At 38.1% G+C, this 21,267-nt stretch overlaps 1 protein-coding gene across 2 annotated transcripts in view; it reads right to left on the reverse strand.

Annotated features, from left to right (window-relative positions):
- Positions 1-530: 530 nt before the first annotated feature.
- Positions 531-21,267, reverse strand: part of LOC107593464 (forkhead box protein O1-A) — a 42,010-nt gene continuing 21,273 nt past the window's right edge. The window contains exons 2-4 of one of the 2 annotated variants that reach the window (XM_016283193.1): positions 3,195-3,386; positions 1,867-3,068; positions 531-1,691 (exon numbers count right to left, since the gene is read on the reverse strand). In XM_016283193.1, the coding sequence (XP_016138679.1) occupies positions 1,688-1,691; positions 1,867-3,068; positions 3,195-3,386 (1,398 nt within the window). In that variant the 3' untranslated portion in view covers positions 531-1,687. Of the gene's footprint in view, positions 1,692-1,866; positions 3,081-3,194; positions 3,387-21,267 lie in introns of both variants that reach the window. The other variant, XM_016283192.1, reaches the window with a different exon arrangement.

Consider the following 21,267-nt stretch of genomic DNA (forward strand, 5'->3'; position numbering starts at 1 on the left):
AGGCCTAATCTTTGTCGGAACTAACAACTGAAAAAAAGTTCTGCATTTTAAAGACCTAAAATCTCAGGGAAAATGCACTATAAATGGCTTAGAAAAAATCAAAATCTGGGATCATTTATTTGCCTGCATGTCATTCCAAACCTGTGGGACTTACTTTCTTCCATGACACACAAATTATTTTTGTTTAATAATGTCTTGGCTGCTCTTTTCCATACAATGAAAAAAATGAAAGTATTGGGTCAATCGAAATTTGTCATTTTTCACATAAGTCCTCCAAAACAAACATGGCGCAATAAGATGTGCAAAGAGACACACAAAAACCAATGGTATTTGCCATCAAATGGCAAAAATGAACTATTTTTGTAGTTCAAAAGACTTGACAGACTTTTCATTGCATGGGAATAAGCAGCCATGATATTGTTCAAAATGTCACTTTTTGTGTTTCGCAGAATAAATAAATTGATTTGGGAAAAAAAATAAGTTACTGTATATTTTTAGTAAATTATAAGCTTTTCATTATTGGGTGAACTATTTCTTTAAATAATTAAAAAAAAATCTCAAACAGAAGCCAATAATAAACAGCAATAAGAATAATTGTGATAATACAAAAGGAAAAGAAAACTTCTATATATATAATAACCTTCTTATATATTTACTTTATATGTTTTTGAAATATATTTCATGTATTTACAAGAAATGTGGAAAGATGTATATAATTCAGATGAGAAACACTATTCCATGTAAGCCTGCCAAAATGTAAAATGTCAAGTCCAGTTTCTCTCAGATTTACAAAACAACATTAAATCTGTTGCCCTGATTGTTGATATCATTGTATAAACTCTCTGTACACCAGTTAATAGTAACACACTGTTTAGAAATGTAGTACATCTTGCCTACGTCAAATTCTGAGACAGAATGAAAAGTGTTACAAGACAGAAATGAAAGTGTAATGATGTGCTGTATGTTACGCAGTTCAACTAGTCTGCAACAATTTCCCTAACATTTCCAAGGTCATGTTTGTGCAGGGCTATTTCTAAATAAATCTATTTACAGTCATTCCTGCCTACCGCTGTTCCAGTTCTTCTTCCCAATAAGGCCAATCACGGAGTCTCCATGAAGCACAGCATGAATGTGTTACTCTCAGCAAAAATTGCAGTAGGGTTTTGAACTGACAACACAACAATGAATGAGCTATTACCTTGGGAGTCACTTTTCTGAGGTGTATCGAATAAACTTGAGGTGTGCTGCCTGGTGTTGGATTTGATGGATATACCTTATCACAGTTTGCCCTTAATGGAAATGCGGCTGTAAAATCATTACTGAAAATTGGTGTGGACATTGGTAAGTTTGTGTTGCAGCAGATGTAAGGGCCTCAGGTTTTCGTTGCCCTGATTTGACGACTAATTCTCTACAGCAAGAAGAAGGCAGCATAATAAAGCTTGTCAATTTGGCTATGGAGCACAGGCACCTGGTTTGGCACTTAGTTTGAACGTGAGTCCCAATGTCTGAGGAAAATATCCTTGCAATTTAGCTCTGTACTGAGCCAGTGTGCTTGGCAGTGTGAGGTCGTATCTCATCCGCCTCTGCTGAAGAAAGCGAAAGAATAATGGGGGCTACGTTCCCTGACGAAGGGTTTGGATGTGTGTGGACAGCCGTTCTGTGCTGCTGTTTTCCAGTTGAGTTTTTTTTACCTGTAAAAATAAGAATAAAAACGTCAAAGAAGCCACTTCACATATCATCTACACAAGTCAAAGTGTGTACAAACGTGTTTTAACCACTACTCAAAAAGTCATTTTGAAAAGTTACCGGACTTCAGATACTGTTAGGGTGTTAAAATATTATACTTTTAATCAAAATAGCTCCTACCCAGACACCCAGCTGTGGGTGGTGGTCTTTACACTGTGAGGTGGGAACCCCTGTTGGGTGGCCATGGGGTCAAAGTTGAAGTCCAGCGATTCTCCGTCCATGAGCGTATCATGCAAGATGGACTCAACATCGCATTCAAATCGCTCCACAGGCATCCCGTCCAGATCACTGGGCAGCTTCTCCAGGTGTTGCTGTTGCGGGTGGGCCATCATCCCTGGGCTGCGCCCATATCCGTTGCTGTTGACAATGCAGTAAGGAGGAAGCCCACCTCCAAGATGACTGGAGCCTCCATACTGCATCTGCATGGCTGACTTGACGCTTCCCAAGCGTCCACCAGCACTGCTGTGACCAATCCCGGTCAGAGGGTGCAACGATCGCCCATTCAATGCCAAAGATGTGGCTTGACCATGCATATTGTGTGGATGAGAGAGGACATGGCTGTGGGATGCTCCACCTACCATAAGTTCATTCCGCCCACTATTGTAGGGCGGCAACATACAGCCACTGCTTCCAGCTGACTGGGAAATGACGGTGTCCACTGAGGGCATGAGCTCTCCAGGCTCTCCATCAGATGTAAGAAGCTCCTTCAGCAGGCCTGCTGTGCAGTTAAACTGGCCCATAGTTCCTGGGCCAGCAACAAAACTGGGCTTGCTTTCTGGCAGAGGTTGCATCGGCATGGGGGACATGCTGCCCATTCCTCCCTGGCCGTAAAGACACTTACGATAGTCTTGTTGGGTCTGCTGGTTGACCGCAGCCAGACCTTGGGAACTGTAGGGGGAATAACCAGGGCTGGCCTGCATGAGTGAAGAGGGCGATGACTGGTTGGATCCTGACCCAGGCCCTCCTGTGGACCCCACCGATTGGTTCTTAGGTGAGAGCAAGTTGAGGTTATCCAGAAGGTTCTCCATCACATTCTCAGAGCCACTGTGACCCAGAGAACCAGTCATTTCAGACAAGCTGGGGAGAGTGGAGGTCATTTTGGCACCTGACCCAGGGCCTGGGTAGACCATGTGGACATCAGAGTCGCCAAGTTCATCATCAATAAAGGGCGAGAGACGGCCGCTCAGTGTGCTGGCATTGGAGCTGGTGCGGGGACGGAAAGCCGTCCAGGCATCAAAGTCATCATTGCTGTGGGAGTTCGGACTGCCTGGCCACTTGCCATACTGAGAGCCTGGGCTATCTGCGCCCCCCTCGGGACCACCCTGAAGAGCCAGCTATAAAGTTAGAGATGAACGAAACAACTTGTAAGAAAAATAACTGTATGTACAAATGTATAGTGTGTACTGTTTATGGAAGAGAATGCAGCAGGTCTAGTGTGGAACTCTTACCTTTTTTTTTGCTGCTCGTCCTCTGCTCTTGGCAAACTTGCTGTTGTTGTCCATGGAGGCAGCCCGGCGTCGAGGTGACTTGCCACTTTTGCCGCCTTCAGGGTTGAGCATCCACCAAGAGCTCTTACCTGTCCCCTCATTCTGCACTCGGATAAACCTGCTATGTAGGGACAGGTTGTGTCTGATTGAGTTCTGTGGGAGAGAGAGAGACAGCAAGGAGAAAAAAGTGTGAGCGTTATGTTGTTAGTTTGCCTTGTTCCCATAAATTCCCCTCTGACGGTAAATCAGCAGAGTGCAAATCCACACAGCAGCTGTTTTCTATTAAAGACTTTTTTCTGTTTTCTATTATTTTTTTTCACCTCCACTTTCGTCCACTCACCATATCCTTCACCTATATGCATAATTTTTTGTCATTCAAAGGAGACTTGAGGACAGTTTTCCTTGAACACTGGCCATTCTTATAAACATATTCTGAAATATTTACAAATTGCTCTCAGTGGTCTAGTCAAACAGAACGAGAGAGTGCCTTCGATGTTTTGCTGTGAATCATGAAAACATAATTCTATATTTAGTGACAAAGGACATTCCTAATCCTCAAATTCAGAGCTCTGACTATTATCAATGATACATCTTGATGAACCTCTGCCATCAAAAGTGGATGAACTGATTTATTTGAAGGTATTAAAGATGACATGCCCTCATAGTTTTAAGTGCAGATGCAACTATGAGTAAGCCATTCGTAAGTTGATTTACCAAAAGTGTATAAACACTGTGACGTTTTCAGAACATTGCTTTGTTTGGGTGGCTTGGGCTGTCAGCTTCTGCCCTCAACCAATGACACATGTTACTTTATAGGAGTGCAAAAATTATAAAAGAAAAATAAGTTAAAAATTGCACTGCCACACGGTCTGACTTAATTAGCAACATATCACTTAAATAGCAACCTTTCTTAATGACCAACCAAAACAGCCATTTCTGTGCTTGTTATTCTATTCTTGCCAATGAATAGTTGTGGCACTAGGGCACATATAGTGTAGTAAAAAATTATGTACTTTCTTTCACTCTGATGAGCTCACATTCCATAATATCTGGCAAACACAGGTAAACATTCAGCCTGGCATAGATGCATTACCTATGTTGTCATGGTGATCTCAATCATTAGGACTATTTTCCCTAGAGAGGTGGAAAATGGGGGATTTTTTAAATGCTCGTCTAATGCCTCCTGTGTCTAATTTAGAGTTGTTAATGGATAGTTACAGGATGTGATGGCAGCTTAAGATGGTCTTTGTGGTTGTTTGTGAACTAAAAGGCTTCATGAAGCACATGGAGAGACACATTTATGAATTTATTTATTTATTCATTTATTTATTTATTAAATAATCGAATGCAATTCATATAAACAATAACCTATGTGTTCTTTCTTATTCTGAAATAAAATTATTTTTAATCAAATCAAATCAGTCGTAATCCTAGTGAGGTTGCAGCTGTCCTATCTTTCTGAGAGTCCTCCTCAGCATTAAACTCTAAAATGAGACAGTCTAGCAAGTCTTCTGGCTACGCCATTAAAGTTTCCACCTCTGTGGTCACAGCACAAAAATAATATGGACAATTTTAATAATCAATCAATAAAAAAAGTTGTAAAAATTAAACTTATTTTATAATAGTCTCATGTCTCAATGTCTCATTTTAATTTGTACTAAAATAACTAAAACTAAAACTGAAATAAAAAAAAATAAAAACTACAGACATAAAAATTCACTTTCTATTAATGCAATACAGCAAATGACAACCATCTGTGGTTTTCCAGTGGTTTACATCATGAGCAGTTTAGCATTATGTAATTAATTAACAACAACAAACGTAAACCTTACATCTCAAATAGCTTCTTTTTTTTGCATTTGATAATGATATTGGACAAGCTCAGTGCTGAACTCATTTTCTAATTTCTTTTCATGAATTGGAATGTGTAGTGGAGGATTATGGGTGACTGGAGGACGCAAAGGATACACTTGATGCATCATTTAAAATACAAATAACAAAGGACGTGAAAAGAAGGCTGCTTCCAAAGGATCTTTCAAATTGACATGATGTTCAACGGAGCTTGATGAGGTGTCAACCTAGATATACAACCTTACTAGGATGCAGCCTTTACATTAAGAAACACCCAAGTCAGTGTGGTGTAACCAATATGCAGGAAGCCATTTTCTTGTCATGTGACAAGAAAGGAAATTATATCACAGAAAGGAGCCCCGAACACACTTTTGTTCCATTTTTTAAACTATCACATATTTTGACCTTTTTAAGTTCAAATAGTCAAATGGAGTAACCTTGGGAATAAAAAAAAGCAGACGCACACACACATTTGATGTTTTTTTTTAAACGTCAAGATAGGTCAACTATTTTTTACTTCACATTCAAGTGCTTTTTAATGCATGGCTTAACCACTTTACATTTTTTTAATTATAATTTTGATCAAAAATGGTAAAAAACTTTTTCAAAAATGCATGAAAACAACTAGACTCCCAGAAATTGAAATAAAGCCAGCCAATTGGAAACACCTCTCACCATTCTTGTGGGCAGTATGCATCACATGGCACAAAAAGGGGAAATTATCAGAATAACTACAAATAACATCCTATGATGATGTACATTATGTGCGTTAGCATTTACAGAGCGAAGCAAAATCTAAAAATCAAATGAATCAAAATAATTCAGAGCTAAGCATGCATGAATCCAAAGCAGAACAATACCAACTGAAGTAATTTCGCTCTGCTAACTCAAACTGTCTATCTGGCTCAAATTTTGAACAGAAAACTGCAGAACTGAAAACAGCGTCACTACTTTAAAACACAACTTTGCATGTCATGTGAAATATCTCTTCGCCAGTCCGCAAATATGTATAGCGTGACAAATTTAACCACAACCACATTAGAAGAAGATTCACTGATGGATATATGGAGAGGTTTGGGAGAATGGGAGCCCTGGGGAATACCAGGATAGGACTCGGCATTCTGAGTGGGAACAATCTGGCAGAGCAGTATGTTTGGATGTGGCTCAAAACTCTTCCACTTCCTGTTGAGTGTTATCAAATTGTTTGTGCACTAGCGGTGAACTATTGAAACAGGAGTTCCTTCTCTGATGCTACCTATGAACGATGACAAACCGGAGCTATGAGAGAGTCCATTTATCCTGTTTGACTGCTGCACTGTATGTTTGTGTCCTCTAAATAGCACAAGCCAACTGAGTTCCTTCAAACCGCAGTTGAATCTGTCCCTAAAAGTATGAGAACAAACGGCCAGAAAACGATATCAAAGCGTGTTCATCCTGTGTGCAGGTCTGCAGCTTCCTTCCTGATTGACACATTTTTAGCCTGTTTTGACAATAGTTGATGTATTAGTGGTGGCAGAACACAGGAACTTCGATATTCCAACTAATCACTGTGTTCAAAGTTCAAACGTAATCACAGCTAGCCCGCTAATACCCTATCTCTTCTGGAACTACAGTGTCCCAATCCACATTCCTGTCTGTGGATACTAAACCCCAACCATCACTCTTGTTGTGTGAAGATCCTATAATCTTTGGTTCACAACAATACTGCCATTCCACAAATACCACAACAGTACACAAAATGAGATGGCATTATATAAAACTGAGCAATTTCTAGAATGTTATGATCAAGTAAGAACACAATGTGTCATCTATGCAACTGAATCATGTCATTATATTTTCCTACAGTGAAAATGTGGTATAATGTGCTGTGCTAAAAATATGGCTATACTGTATATATTTTAATCAATCTACCTTTATTACAGTAACTGTAGAGTCATAAATGTAAAAATAAACTAATTAATTAATAAAATTAATGTGGAATAAATTATTGTATGTATGGTGTCCAAAATACCACAGTTGTTACAGTTATTCTATAATAAAATTGTAGTAACATGGTATTATGCTGTATTCCGTTCAAAGTAGGATATTCTTATTTGGTATCAGTGACAAAAACTATTTGTTTTGCATGTGCATGATTATTAACAAAGAAGAGAAAATTGTTTAACAATTGAGCCACACTTCCGCAGATCACTTGCTTACTGAACTTACTCTTCTCATGGCATTGGAAACAAGTTATTATCAAAATACCAAATCTGCTCTTCTCATAACACAAAATTGCTTGACGATTGCTGGCTGTCAAAGTCAGTTACAATCATGCATTACATTTATATACCGTATTATTTTTTATTAGGTTATATATCACTTTCTAGATGAGCTGAGCATAACAATTTCCACAACTTTCCCTTGGCTTTTTAAAATGTATATAAGATTTATTAGCTACAGATTATTAGATTAGGCCTGAAAAAAAGTCAAGAAAATAAAAAATGTTAAATTCCCTGATAATTCCAGGTTGTCCATAATCGTGCAAACCCTGACAAATGTGTCATACTCATATTGCGTACTCAAAGAGTTATTTTCACATACACACGATTTGAAGCCCCTGTTGCAGGAACAATGAAGAAAGTCAACAGCAAGAGCCAAACACCAGGAAGTGACCACATGAAAGAGGACTGTCACAGGAAGCCGGCCTCACTTCCTGTCTTTCAGGAAGCAGTGGTTGTGTATTTGAGCCTCTGAGTTTGTGTGTGTGTGTGTGGAACGGACTGGAATGCCAGGCCACAGAGCCAAGCTGGGGGTGGAGAGAGAGCTGCCCTACTGCACTCCTCCTCTGGCAGACTTCTGTTTGGCACCAGATCCAGCCACAGCCATTCTCACTCCAGAGAGAATAAACAAATCCCTACAGACCACAGATACAAACCCAAGAGCTCAACTACAGCCAAAGCAGTGCCCACTCCACTGCCCCCTTAAATAATGGACATCTAGACATTAAATATGCCTTAAAATGTATCTGTAAAACACGACCCCATGGCGTGATAACTAAAAATTTTACAGAGAGCATAAAGCTTTAAAGGAATACAGCAGCTTTAAATGAATATTCTAGGTTATTTATAACAAAAGTACTCCACATGTAGCATCTGATAGCATGCCATGCATGCGATACATTAGGATGAAATTAAGGTGAAAATAACTTAAATATAGCATATGTAAGTCTGCATACTCTACCCAAGTATATGAACTCAAATTCTTTGATTTTTATGTGTCATTACATTTAGAAATATGCTTCATCATAATTTATAATGCAGCGCAAGTACGCATCAGTGTTGCCACAAGGGGCAATATCGTGGGCATTAGCTTGAAAAACATGGTTGTCACGAATCCTGTCCATGGACTTCCATTCGATCTTCCGTTACATTGACTCTCACACTACACAAACTGTTGCATGTCATCCCGGACTACATATCTCATCATCCATTGCACTGATTGCACACAGCTACGTATAACCAATCACACACTCACTATATTACCCCCACTCAGATCCTTTTCAAACTGCCGAGTATTGTTTGTGTATATCGCTCTCCTAGTGGTAGCACATTACGGAGCCAGTTTCCTTCCCTAGTTTCTAGTCCTTAGTTCCTAGGCATAGTCTTGTCTTGCCTGCTTTCCCGTGTTACCTGATTATTGCCTGTTTATCTTGGATTACCCCTTTGCCTTTCTGTTTCGGACTGTGTTTGCACTTCGCCTGGATTATTGCTCGTGTTATTGGATTTCCCCTCTTGTCAAGCCCTCTGGATAACGTTCACTGTCGACTGACTCACGCCTTCCTTTGGATATTCTTTTGTCTTGCCTGTATTGTACCTGCTTGCCACTGTCTGACCCATGCCTGTTTTATGACCACGTCTCTGTCTAATAAAGCTTGCAAATGGATCTGCACGTCTCTCGTCTCGTTCGCCCCGTTACAATGGTTTAATGACATGACATTTATTTTTCTTTGTCCTGAGCAATTAATTTATTCAGAAATACCTTAAAAATTAAATTCATATATACAATAACTTCATATATACACTTCTTCTATGATTAACACAAACCCAGAAATTATTACCTTGAAAAATATATTTCACTTTCATTTTATTCAATTATTTTATTTAAATAATGTTGAAATTACAAATGTAAGGACAATAAGTATATAATTTTACATTTATAAAATTAAAATTAAACCATTATAATTAGTGAATACACAATGAGACACCAACAGTAAACTGGTGCCATATTCAACTTTTTATGAAATCCATGTGGCTTGCCCTGCTTTTGACAACAGTACAATTTTTGACTTTGAACTCCGCTTTTATGTGTTCAGTGCAGACGTGTGTATGGCATTAATTGTCATTGTAACAACTAAATCAATAATGGAAAAGAAAAAATAGCTTCAGATATTTTGATTAAACTTTGATTTGATATAAATTTTCAAATTTTCTTATGGACAATCTTGGTCCATAAGTGTAGTTACTGCATTTTGCCTTTAAAGCGCAGCATGGATCAAGTCAGTTAAACAGTTGACATGTTTATAACTAGCCAACTGAATAATATAGCGCAGGTATTTCAAAGTAACTCTATCACCCCCTTGAGTACTGACGTTGGATTCCGCCAAGTACGCATGCTTGCAATACGCTGACCAAGCATTCGTGTCTGCAAATTGCATAAAGTATATTCCTGGTCTGGATTGGTCAGCGTGGTCGTATATGTCTATTTGAGTATACATTAAAATGTTAGTGATTTTACGTGACACACTTAACATACACTAGTGTGTGTATTTGAGTGAGTGTGCGTGTCACTGTAAGCTGCACAGGCAGATGGAGGTCATGTGTTCGGGGCAGTCCACAAGCCAAGGACACAGAGTTCCATTTCTATTTCTCTCCCTCCTTACTTCAATCCCTTCCTCCAAGGAGCCTGAAAGGCCACACTGTTCTGTGACTGTGACCCCTCCTTCCCCCTCTCATTCCATCTCTATGCATCCAAGATTTACTGAAGGCATCAGCATTGGGAATCAAAATCCAGTTTTTTATCAGAACTACGGATGTGCAAACAACATGAAAACAATTACATTTCAGAACTGATTAGAAGGTGGGTTGCCTGAACAATTAGTTGATTAATCAGCCTTAACTCATAATCTCTGGTTTTGTTTGGCTGGTTTGGGGTATACAGTAGATGTTTCTTAAGTGGCTTTAGATGCGTTTTTTTAAATTCAAAAACAGCTAGACTGAGAAAAAAGGAATGGAACTGAATGCACTGGTTTTTAAACAATTTTTAAATTGGACTATATCCCGGACTACATATCTCATCATCCATTGCACTGATTGCACACAGCTACGTATAACCAATCACACACTCACTATATTACCCCCACTCAGATCCTTTTCAAACTGCCGAGTATTGTTTGTGTATATCGCTCTCCTAGTGGTAGCACATTACGGAGCCAGTTTCCTTCCCTAGTTTCTAGTCCTTAGTTCCTAGGCATAGTCTTGTCTTGCCTGCTTTCCCGTGTTACCTGATTATTGCCTGTTTATCTTGGATTACCCCTTTGCCTTTCTGTTTCGGACTGTGTTTGCACTTCGCCTGGATTATTGCTCGTGTTATTGGATTTCCCCTCTTGTCAAGCCCTCTGGATAACGTTCACTGTCGACTGACTCACGCCTTCCTTTGGATATTCTTTTGTCTTGCCTGTATTGTACCTGCTTGCCACTGTCTGACCCATGCCTGTTTTATGACCACGTCTCTGTCTAATAAAGCTTGCAAATGGATCTGCACGTCTCTCGTCTCGTTCGCCCCGTTACAATGGTTTAATGACATGACATTTATTTTTCTTTGTCCTGAGCAATTAATTTATTCAGAAATACCTTAAAAATTAAATTCATATATACAATAACTTCATATATACACTTCTTCTATGATTAACACAAACCCAGAAATTATTACCTTGAAAAATATATTTCACTTTCATTTTATTCAATTATTTTATTTAAATAATGTTGAAATTACAAATGTAAGGACAATAAGTATATAATTTTACATTTATAAAATTAAAATTAAACCATTATAATTAGTGAATACACAATGAGACACCAACAGTAAACTGGTGCCATATTCAACTTTTTATGAAATCCATGTGGCTTGCCCTGCTTTTGACAACAGTACAATTTTTGACTTTGAACTCCGCTTTTATGTGTTCAGTGCAGACGTGTGTATGGCATTAATTGTCATTGTAACAACTAAATCAATAATGGAAAAGAAAAAATAGCTTCAGATATTTTGATTAAACTTTGATTTGATATAAATTTTCAAATTTTCTTATGGACAATCTTGGTCCATAAGTGTAGTTACTGCATTTTGCCTTTAAAGCGCAGCATGGATCAAGTCAGTTAAACAGTTGACATGTTTATAACTAGCCAACTGAATAATATAGCGCAGGTATTTCAAAGTAACTCTATCACCCCCTTGAGTACTGACGTTGGATTCCGCCAAGTACGCATGCTTGCAATACGCTGACCAAGCATTCGTGTCTGCAAATTGCATAAAGTATATTCCTGGTCTGGATTGGTCAGCGTGGTCGTATATGTCTATTTGAGTATACATTAAAATGTTAGTGATTTTACGTGACACACTTAACATACACTAGTGTGTGTATTTGAGTGAGTGTGCGTGTCACTGTAAGCTGCACAGGCAGATGGAGGTCATGTGTTCGGGGCAGTCCACAAGCCAAGGACACAGAGTTCCATTTCTATTTCTCTCCCTCCTTACTTCAATCCCTTCCTCCAAGGAGCCTGAAAGGCCACACTGTTCTGTGACTGTGACCCCTCCTTCCCCCTCTCATTCCATCTCTAAGCATCCAAGATTTACTGAAGGCATCAGCATTGGGAATCAAAATCCAGTTTTTTATCAGAACTACGGATGTGCAAACAACATGAAAACAATTACATTTCAGAACTGATTAGAAGGTGGGTTGCCTGAACAATTAGTTGATTAATCAGCCTTAACTCATAATCTCTGGTTTTGTTTGGCTGGTTTGGGGTATACAGTAGATGTTTCTTAAGTGGCTTTAGATGCGTTTTTTTAAATTCAAAAACAGCTAGACTGAGAAAAAAGGAATGGAACTGAATGCACTGGTTTTTAAACAATTTTTAAATTGGACTATTAATGCACGAATGCAATGCCTGTGGTGGGTTGCTCAAAAGATGCACAAAGATGACCAAATAATGTGTATTGTCGCGGTGCTTTAAGCCATGGTCACACTAGACTTTGAGCATACAAAATTTATTTGGAGAAAGCAACGAACAAGACATGATGTCACAATCTGTGGCACAGTTTAAATCAACTTAAAACAAATAAAAATAATACTAAAATGTAAAAACATAGGATCTATTAGATTTCCGTGGGCTTTATTGTTTATGTTCTTTTAATTTAGAGGTCATGACGTATTGATTTTCTACTGGTCACACGTCTTCATGTGATACGAATTTGCAGGTCAGAGTTCACCACACTTGAACTTTGGAACACATATATAAACCATATAAAAACTAAATCATTTTAACTAAACAAACAAACAAATGAAAAAAAATTATCTAAAGAAATTACTGAAATAAAATAAATAATGTAAATAAATTCTAAACAGAACACTGGTTCAACCAAATGATTTACATGATGGAGCAATGTACTAAAGTTGGCATAATTTCATAATAAATTGTGTTTTAGCTGATTTGTGAGTTTGCAGTCTGATTTCAATGTGATGACAGAACCTGTAGGCCTGCAGAAGCAAGGAACAACTTTCAAAGCAGAACTAAAATGCCACTATAATTGTCCTGGAAAAGACAGCAAAAAGAAGGCTGTTATGACTCAGATGTAGCCACATGTGAGAGCTTCTCTTCTGGTTAAAATACACAAAAGACAATTTCCAGCCTGCTCTAGATAATCAGACGTCAAAAAGACTAAAAAACAAATAACACCAATGTGTGATGACATAACCTCATTCCTACAGGATTTCAAAGCAGTTTTATGCAGTCGTGAAAGGTTACAACATATGAAGTTGTGCTCCTCACAATGGCCAAAAAAGTCCAGCATTAAACGAGGGTCTAATTATGCATTCATTTTCAGCATTGGGCCTCGTGTTGGGTCATGTCTGGTGTAGACAGCGCTGCTTTCTGCTGACAGACGTCAAGAATGTGTGAGTGTGGTTAGCAGGAGACAGAGAGAGCGCCCAGACCTGTCATTAGCTCATCACTAGCTCAGCAGGTCTCACACGTACTAAGTATAACCCAAGCCCCAGAACTGAAGCAGTCAGGTGGAACCAAACCCAAATGCTCCAAAGAAGAAAAACTGAAAGTTTAGCATTATGATCAAAATCAAGCATAATAATAAATAAAGGTACTTTTGTGGGGAATTCCATGGAAAAAAATGGCTTCTGTATTTATTACTCACTTGCTAATGCATCATTTTGTATAATCCAACATATTAAATACTTTACAAACAGAAGGTAATCTCATTTGACTTAAAAATAAATAAATAAAAATAACAGTGTCATTACAAAAATTAGCTCATGCCTTTCAGGGGATGTCATGTCTACCATGACCACTAATATGCTAATATGATGTGTTAAGATTTCACAAATACTGTAACTTTGTGGCGGCATACAACTTTCATGTTCAATTATTGTTGTTCTACATCCCCAACTAGACATGACACTATTCGATGACTGTTTTTGTCATGTTGTTCAGTTGCTCAGTTCTTGAGTATGCATCACACTGTCCTGATTTGTAACTGTTCTGATTTGTAATAAAAAAAAATATTTTTTGTCATAATAACCTTTAGTCAAGGCAGATATAATTTGACAGACACAAATTAAAATGTACTTTTATAGTGTAGTGTATGTATACATTTAAGTTTTTTTTAAAGCAAATATTGATATATGTGATTAATTGTAATTCATTCGATTAATTACTCACCATATCATGTAAACATGATATGATTAAAATGTTTCATCGATTGACAGTTTTGCTTCTTATGCAACCATTAGGCAGCAGAACAGGGAATTCCCTGAGCTGGCAACAAGACTGGAAACTTAAAAACAATGTCCATGCCAAGTTCTGTCCATTTTAAAATTATCGTTCAGCTGTTTGGCTTTTTATTCAGTTCTCCCCAGACAAACCTGCGAAGCAGTCGATGCCAGTGGTTCATATTATCGGCTGAAACGTTTGCCTTTGAACAGCGCGAATATGCAGTCACACGGAGATTATAAAGAGACAGGAGATAAGACACCTACACAAGTATATCACTGTACTCAGCAGAGAAGGAGACATTGATTTATTGCCACATAAAAGTGAACACACAAACTCTTTCTTCCTGCCATGCATACATACACGTAGAGAGATTCAGAAGAACAGAAATTCCAGTCAATTTTTTTTCTTTCTCTGTCCTTACACACAGAAACACAGGTGCAAATGTTTTCTAGCGTGCCAAGTCAGGTCAGTATGAGTGTCAGGTGTTCAGCACTAACAAGGAAACAATCTTCTCTTAGATTTGGACTATATGCAGGCATACTGTGCTCGCCACTTCCTGTTGCGCACTTCCTGTAAATTCTGTCAGTATAGCATGCTGAAGCTGAAGAAGAATAAATAATTGAAATGAAAATTCACACCTGATAATCAAAGATTATCAATGGTAATTTATCAATGCGTTATCGAAGGAATTATTCTGAATTCACTTGGCATCAATGCAACAATGTCCATATGGAATGTATGTACTAGACTGCTAATAGACTAGGCTTTGGAATTAATTAATTTTTTTTAAATACTAATATTTTACCAGTTTTTTTTTTAAACTTTATTTCCAGTTATTTTAATAATTTATTTTGGAAATGACAAGGCAAATGCCTTATTATGTAATTTTTAAACAAAAAGCTGTCTTATAATATCACATTTACTATTTTCTCTCTCTCACACACACACACACGCACACACACACACTATATATATATATATATATATATATATATATATATATATATAATATTATATTTATTTATTATATATATATTTTTTTATTTAAGAGGGTCCTTGGCAAGAAGAAATTGTCCTTTATGGGGGTCTTTGGCACCAAAAATTCCTACTCAATGCAACTTCTACAGTACAGTTTTATGACATAGTAAAACAGGAAGTTCATTACTTATGGAAACCACCAAAGTCCAAAAATTATCTGAAGTATTTTTGCTTAAGCACTTTTATTACTTCTACAATAGTGGAAGTATTCCACTAAAGATTCCTGAAGATAAATATTCAGAAAGGGGTGAAATGTTCAAAGCCTTTCAGAATAGGACACTAAACCAGTTTGGAGTGATAGTTGCCAAGCCCTTCGTGACTGACTCTGGCCTGAATGTGTGTCTGTGGAGCCGCCTGACTCACGGGATCAGAATGTTTCCCAAATCAGAACCAGCTCCAACCAAGGTCTCGCCAGGCCTCTAGTCTGTCTCTCTGTTTCGGATTCCACTCTGGGGAACTGAAATATTGGACTCCAGCTGAACTCAATACATCCAGTCAATAGCGGAACACAAGACTTCAGTGTGGGCTCATTTTCCTTCCAAATAAAGATCTGTAATCCTGGATCATGCTGGTGTAAGAGAACCGATTTAGCGTCTGATTTCCTCCAGGTTGGTCTAATCTTATTTAGTGTGCTTATAAATACAAACTATCCCTGAATCGATCGGCCTTCAAGGCATTCTGAACTTAAATACATTGACCACACCTGTTGCTGCTACACTTTGGCCTAGTGATGTAGTCAAATCCTGGGCTGCTCATAAGGAAAAGTGTGCGAAGAAAATCTTAATAACTATTCCAGCATTTATGTGCACATTAGACAGTTGTGTCTTCTCAAGCCTGTGTTGATTTCCGAGCTTGTGTTTGCACTTTGATAAGCTATCTTAGCCAACAGGGCACAATCACGGTAATACGCGCTGGCCTACTTTTGAAAGTCAATAGAGGAGCTCTTAAACAGCCTGCAAGGGAGAGGCGGATGGGGAAATGTGACGCGCGTCCTGTTGTATTTACATATCTGCTTTCATTAAAAACCATCCACAGAGGCGGAAATGACAATTGTCATTACAATCCTCACATACCTGGCAACCGCAATGTGTTGCCAAGGAAAGTCAGCTAAGGAAACGTGACAGTTCAAGAGGAAATCCCTGAACAGAAGGTGGACCTCTGAAGAAAGTGGTGTAAAAATGAACCAGCATGATTTTGTGGTTTGGGCAGTTGGGTGTAATGTTCTTATTGACTATTAAACTATATTAAAGAATACAAATTTCAGGCATGTGATAAGCTAAGGACATAAATAAAATATTAATGTAATAAAAATAAAATTAATAAAATTAATATGACAAAGTAATATTTTACATTTCATTATTATTTAAATTATAATTAAATAAATAACTAAAGAACTAGAGCTGGGTAAAAATATCAATATCTCGATTCTTAAAGGGGTCATATGATGCTTTTTTAAAGATCATTATTTTGTGTATTTGGTGTAAAAGAATGTTGACATGCTTTAATGTTCAAAAAACACATTCTTTTTCATTCACACACGCGCGCGCGCTCGCACACACACACAAACACACACACACACGATGCGCAAAACTCCACATTTGAACAGTCAATAGCAAATACTTAAACTAATAACAAAACAGTAGCTGATTCAGAAGCGCCAGATTGTCATAGCAAAGTCAGAATTACCTCCTCTCCTAGGTTCACGAAACGGTCGTCCATAAAATGCATTGCTGTTCTGTTGTAAGTAATCTTAAAGATTCCTAAATGCATCTATTTTCGGAAGGCCCAATAAAGTGCTTTTGCTTTCGCCTAGAAACACACAGCGTCTCCCTGACATGACTGCATCAACACTAACTGTGGTTACTGAAACCACGCCCTCTTTCTTTGCGTGAACATTTGGGTGGCATTATGCTAATATTTCCACATAGTGAGGTAGATATGTGGGGGCGTGTTAGAACGAGCCGTTTTAGGGGGGCGTGGCAGAGTCTTAACTTTGATAAAGAATATCTCTTTTGTTTTGAGACTTTAGTCTTTGCAACTTCAGGGATCTTATCTATGCACAATCAGCTTGTAACACTCCAAAGAGAAAGGAAAACTTGAAATCGCATCATATGACCTCTTTAAATCCCTAGAATCGATTAGTGGAGCTTGTTTTCAGTTAATGGAATTAAAGGGCACTTCCCATCCAATAAATCGCAATAAGCATTGTGCTTTGGTGCTTTTAATATGAAACAAAGTCTCAGGTTTCAATTTATATCCATTGTACTGCAGTATTCAAACAATAAATGCCGTTTTGCCGCTGTTTAATGTGGAGTGACAGATCGCTGTAGCGCCTCAGTTCAACAGACGCAGCAGCACGAGGCGTCTCCTCCACATTAATACAAGTTTCAACACAAAATAATCATGACTAATATCCGAAGGTAAGTTAAAATAAAGTGTACAACTTTACTGTATCCTGTCTCATGTAATCGCTCAATCAGTGTTTCAGCCGCGCAAAGACGTCAATATAACGTCTTGTAAACAATGTCACGTAACGTCACATTTACCTCAGAAACAAACATATTCGGTGACTATAAACTCATTATTCGGATAGAAAAATAAACTGTAGAGAGGGGTATTTTGCTAAAGATATGCGCCACATAACATATTCATTACAATTTTTACTGTTCTAATGTTTCATTTATGTTTGAATAAATCCATAATTTTTTAATGACAGCCACCATTTAAATTTTTATATAAAAAAAACAAAACGAATTGATGCAGAAATATTATTATGCAATTGTAACTTTATTATTTTTCATTGTGTAATTTTAACAGTTGTATGCTATAGGTTACAAATAATTTAATTTTAACCTTCACTATTATATTAATGTAGTACCAACTGACTCTCATGTATATTTTACAGCATTAGTTGAGTTGAGTGTCACAGCAAAGGGTCTGAATACTTAGGACCATGTGATATTTCAGTTTTTCTTTTTTAATAAATCTGCAAAAATGTCAACAATTCTGTGTTTTTCTGTCAATATGGGGTGCTGTGTGTACATTAATGAGGAAAATAAATTAACTTAAATGATTTTAGCAAATGGCTGCAATATAACAAAGAGTGAAAAATTTAAGGGTGTCTGAATACTTTCCGTACCCACTGTATATCCAAAATAATCAATATTGAATCGAATCGAATCGAAAGCTTGTGAATGAGAATCGAACTCGTGAAATTTGTGTCAAAACCCAGCCCTATAAAGAACTAAGAAATATAATATTATTAGTATAATACCTTACTCTAACAAGAATTTATTACTACTACTACTACTACTACTACTACTACTAATAATAATAATAATAATAATTTTGCTGACAACATTGCAATAATTTCAATGCATTTTTTGACCCTGGAATGCATATTTTGACAGTTACCATTTAGACATGACTCTTTTTTTCTTTTCCGAGTCCTCTCTTTTGACCCGTTTTTCAGTCAGTGTCATCTAGAAACACGCCACTCTGACACAACATCGGCTCATGAGCCAGCTGATCACACACTCGTGCTGCCATGGCTGGCCATCACAAAAGAAAACCTGTGTCACGCGATGATGTCAGCTCCTACTAATTGAATTATGGGCAAGGAGAAGCTAGTAGACAGAGCTCCCAGTGTGCAACTCCTCAATCCAATTTTCTCTTATGTGAGGGGGCTCCATGTTGCTGTGCTTCATTTTTCTAGAAAGAAACCTAGTTTTTGCTGGTATCCATGAAATACCCCTCCTTCTACTTAATTACCAACATCCTGATGCAAAATTAACATAGAGAGTGAGTAAATTGATGATAACTTTGAACTTTATGACAACTGAACTTTATGGCAGTCTGACCCTCAGTCTGATATGAATGACGTGACTGATTCAAATGAAAGATGTTCTTATTTTTTACTTGATTCGAGGACACCTATATTTTTCCCGTTAGAGCTCCATCTCTGCTTCCCAATCCACGTACTTCCATACTTGATATAAAATGAAAAGCCGAAGAGTATATCGTCTGAATCCCTTCCCTGAGTGTAGCATCTAGCTTGATAATGTACTCTCACATAAGTAATATTTGAGTTAAAGAATTTTGATGTGTTGTGTGAAAAGACAGAGCAGTCTGTCATGACTGAAGGGTTGCTGGCAATTTTCTTTCCTAACATCTGCAAAAAGATTCTGGGTACACACAACCCAGACAATACCAGCCAGCTTAGCTGAGCATTAGCCAAGCACTTTATGCGCTTGCCAAAGGGCACTTCTTCAGTATTTGAGAGCAAACTCCCACTAGTACAACCACAGTGGCTTCCTAAGGCAGTTCTTATGCAAACTAGTAACTAATTGGTTTTTGCATAAAGCTTCTTCATGCTCCAGGTTTTACAGCTTAACCGATTAACCTATTAAGAAGTTATGGCCTAATGGTTAGAACATTGGACTTGTAATCCAAAGGTTGCGGGTTCGAGTCTCGTACCGGCAGGGATTGAAATGGGGGAGTGAATGTACTGCGCTTTCTCCCACCTTCAATACCATGACTGAGGTGCCCTTGAGCAAGGCATCGAACCCCAACTGCTCCCCGGGTGCCGCAGCTGCCCACTGCTCCGGGTGTGTGTTCACGGTGTGTGTGTGTTCACTGCTATGTGTGTGCACTTTGGATGGGATAAATGCAGAGCACTAATTCTGAGTATGGGTCACCATACTTGGCCACATGTCACTTCACTTAGCCTGCAAAGACAAAATACCCACGGCAGGTAGAGTCTTAAAGGGGTCATATGATGCGATTTCAAGTTTTCCTTTCTCTTTAGAGTGTTACAAGCTGATTGTGCATAGATAAGATCCCTGAAGTTGCAAAGACTAAAGTCTCAAAACCAAAGAGATATTCTTTATCAAAGTTAAGACTCTGCCATGCCCCCCTAAAACGGCTCGTTCTAACACGCCCCCACATATCTACCTCACTATGTGGAAATATTAGCATAATGCCACCCAAATGTGCACGCAAAGAAAGAAGGCGTGGTTTCAGTAATCGCAGTTAGTGTTGAAGCAGCCATGTCAGGGAGACGCTGTGTGTTTCTAGGCGAAAGTAAAAGCACTTTATTTGGCCTTCCGAAAGTAGATGCATTTAGGAATCTTTAAGATTACTTACAACAGAACAGCAATGCATTTTATGGACGACCGTGCCGTAAACCTAGGAGAGGAGGTAATTCTGACTTTGTTATGACAATCTGGCGCTTCTGAATCAGCTATTATTTTGTTATTAGGTATTAGTATAGTATAGAGTTTTGCGCATTGTGTGTGTGTGTGTGTGCGCGCACGCGTGTGTGTGTGAGAGAGAGAGAGAGGGTAACATCACAGTGGAGTCAGCTGTCTTAACCGTGGCTTGTGTACTGCAAACACATACCAGCTTCATCACTGTGTCTGTCACGCGACTCTGTTCCCCTTTCGGGCTTGAACTGATGGTAAAACTAATGACATTATTTACTGTCTTTACATTTATTTGATGACGCTTGCGATTATGGTAAGGGTCGTTACATTTCCAACGAGTGCTTGCGGTGTTCGGCCAATCACAATGCACTGGGTCAGCTGGCCAATCAGAGCAGACTGCGCTTGTCGGAAGGAGGGACTTTGTAGAAAACGAAGCGTTTGAGAGAGGCGGGGCATTGAGGACCTACAATAATGTACAGTATTTGAAAAATAATGTGTTTTTTGAACATTAAAGCATGTCAACATATTCTGTTACACCAAATACACAAAATAATGATCTTTAAAAAAGCATCATATGACCCCTTTAAATCTTAGAAACATATTTTAGAAAAACGGTACTTGCACGATGTTAATAAAATAAAAGGTCACTTAAGTGTACATACACTTTCATAACGGTTTCTTAAACCGTTATGATGCGATTAAAATTTTTCCTTTCTCTTTGTAGTGTTACAAGCTCTTTGTGCATAAAGAAGATCTGTAAAGTTGCAAAGACTAAAGTCTCAAATCCAAAGAGATATTCTTTATAAAAGTTAAGAGTCAGCCACGCCTACCTAAAATGGCTCGTTCTAACACGCCCCCACATATCTACGTCACTATGTGGGAAGATTTGCATAACGC

This window comes from Sinocyclocheilus grahami, unplaced genomic scaffold, assembly GCF_001515645.1.
Source record: "Sinocyclocheilus grahami isolate Dianchi unplaced genomic scaffold, SAMN03320097.WGS_v1.1 scaffold171.1, whole genome shotgun sequence".
Lineage (NCBI taxonomy): Eukaryota > Metazoa > Chordata > Actinopteri > Cypriniformes > Cyprinidae > Sinocyclocheilus > Sinocyclocheilus grahami.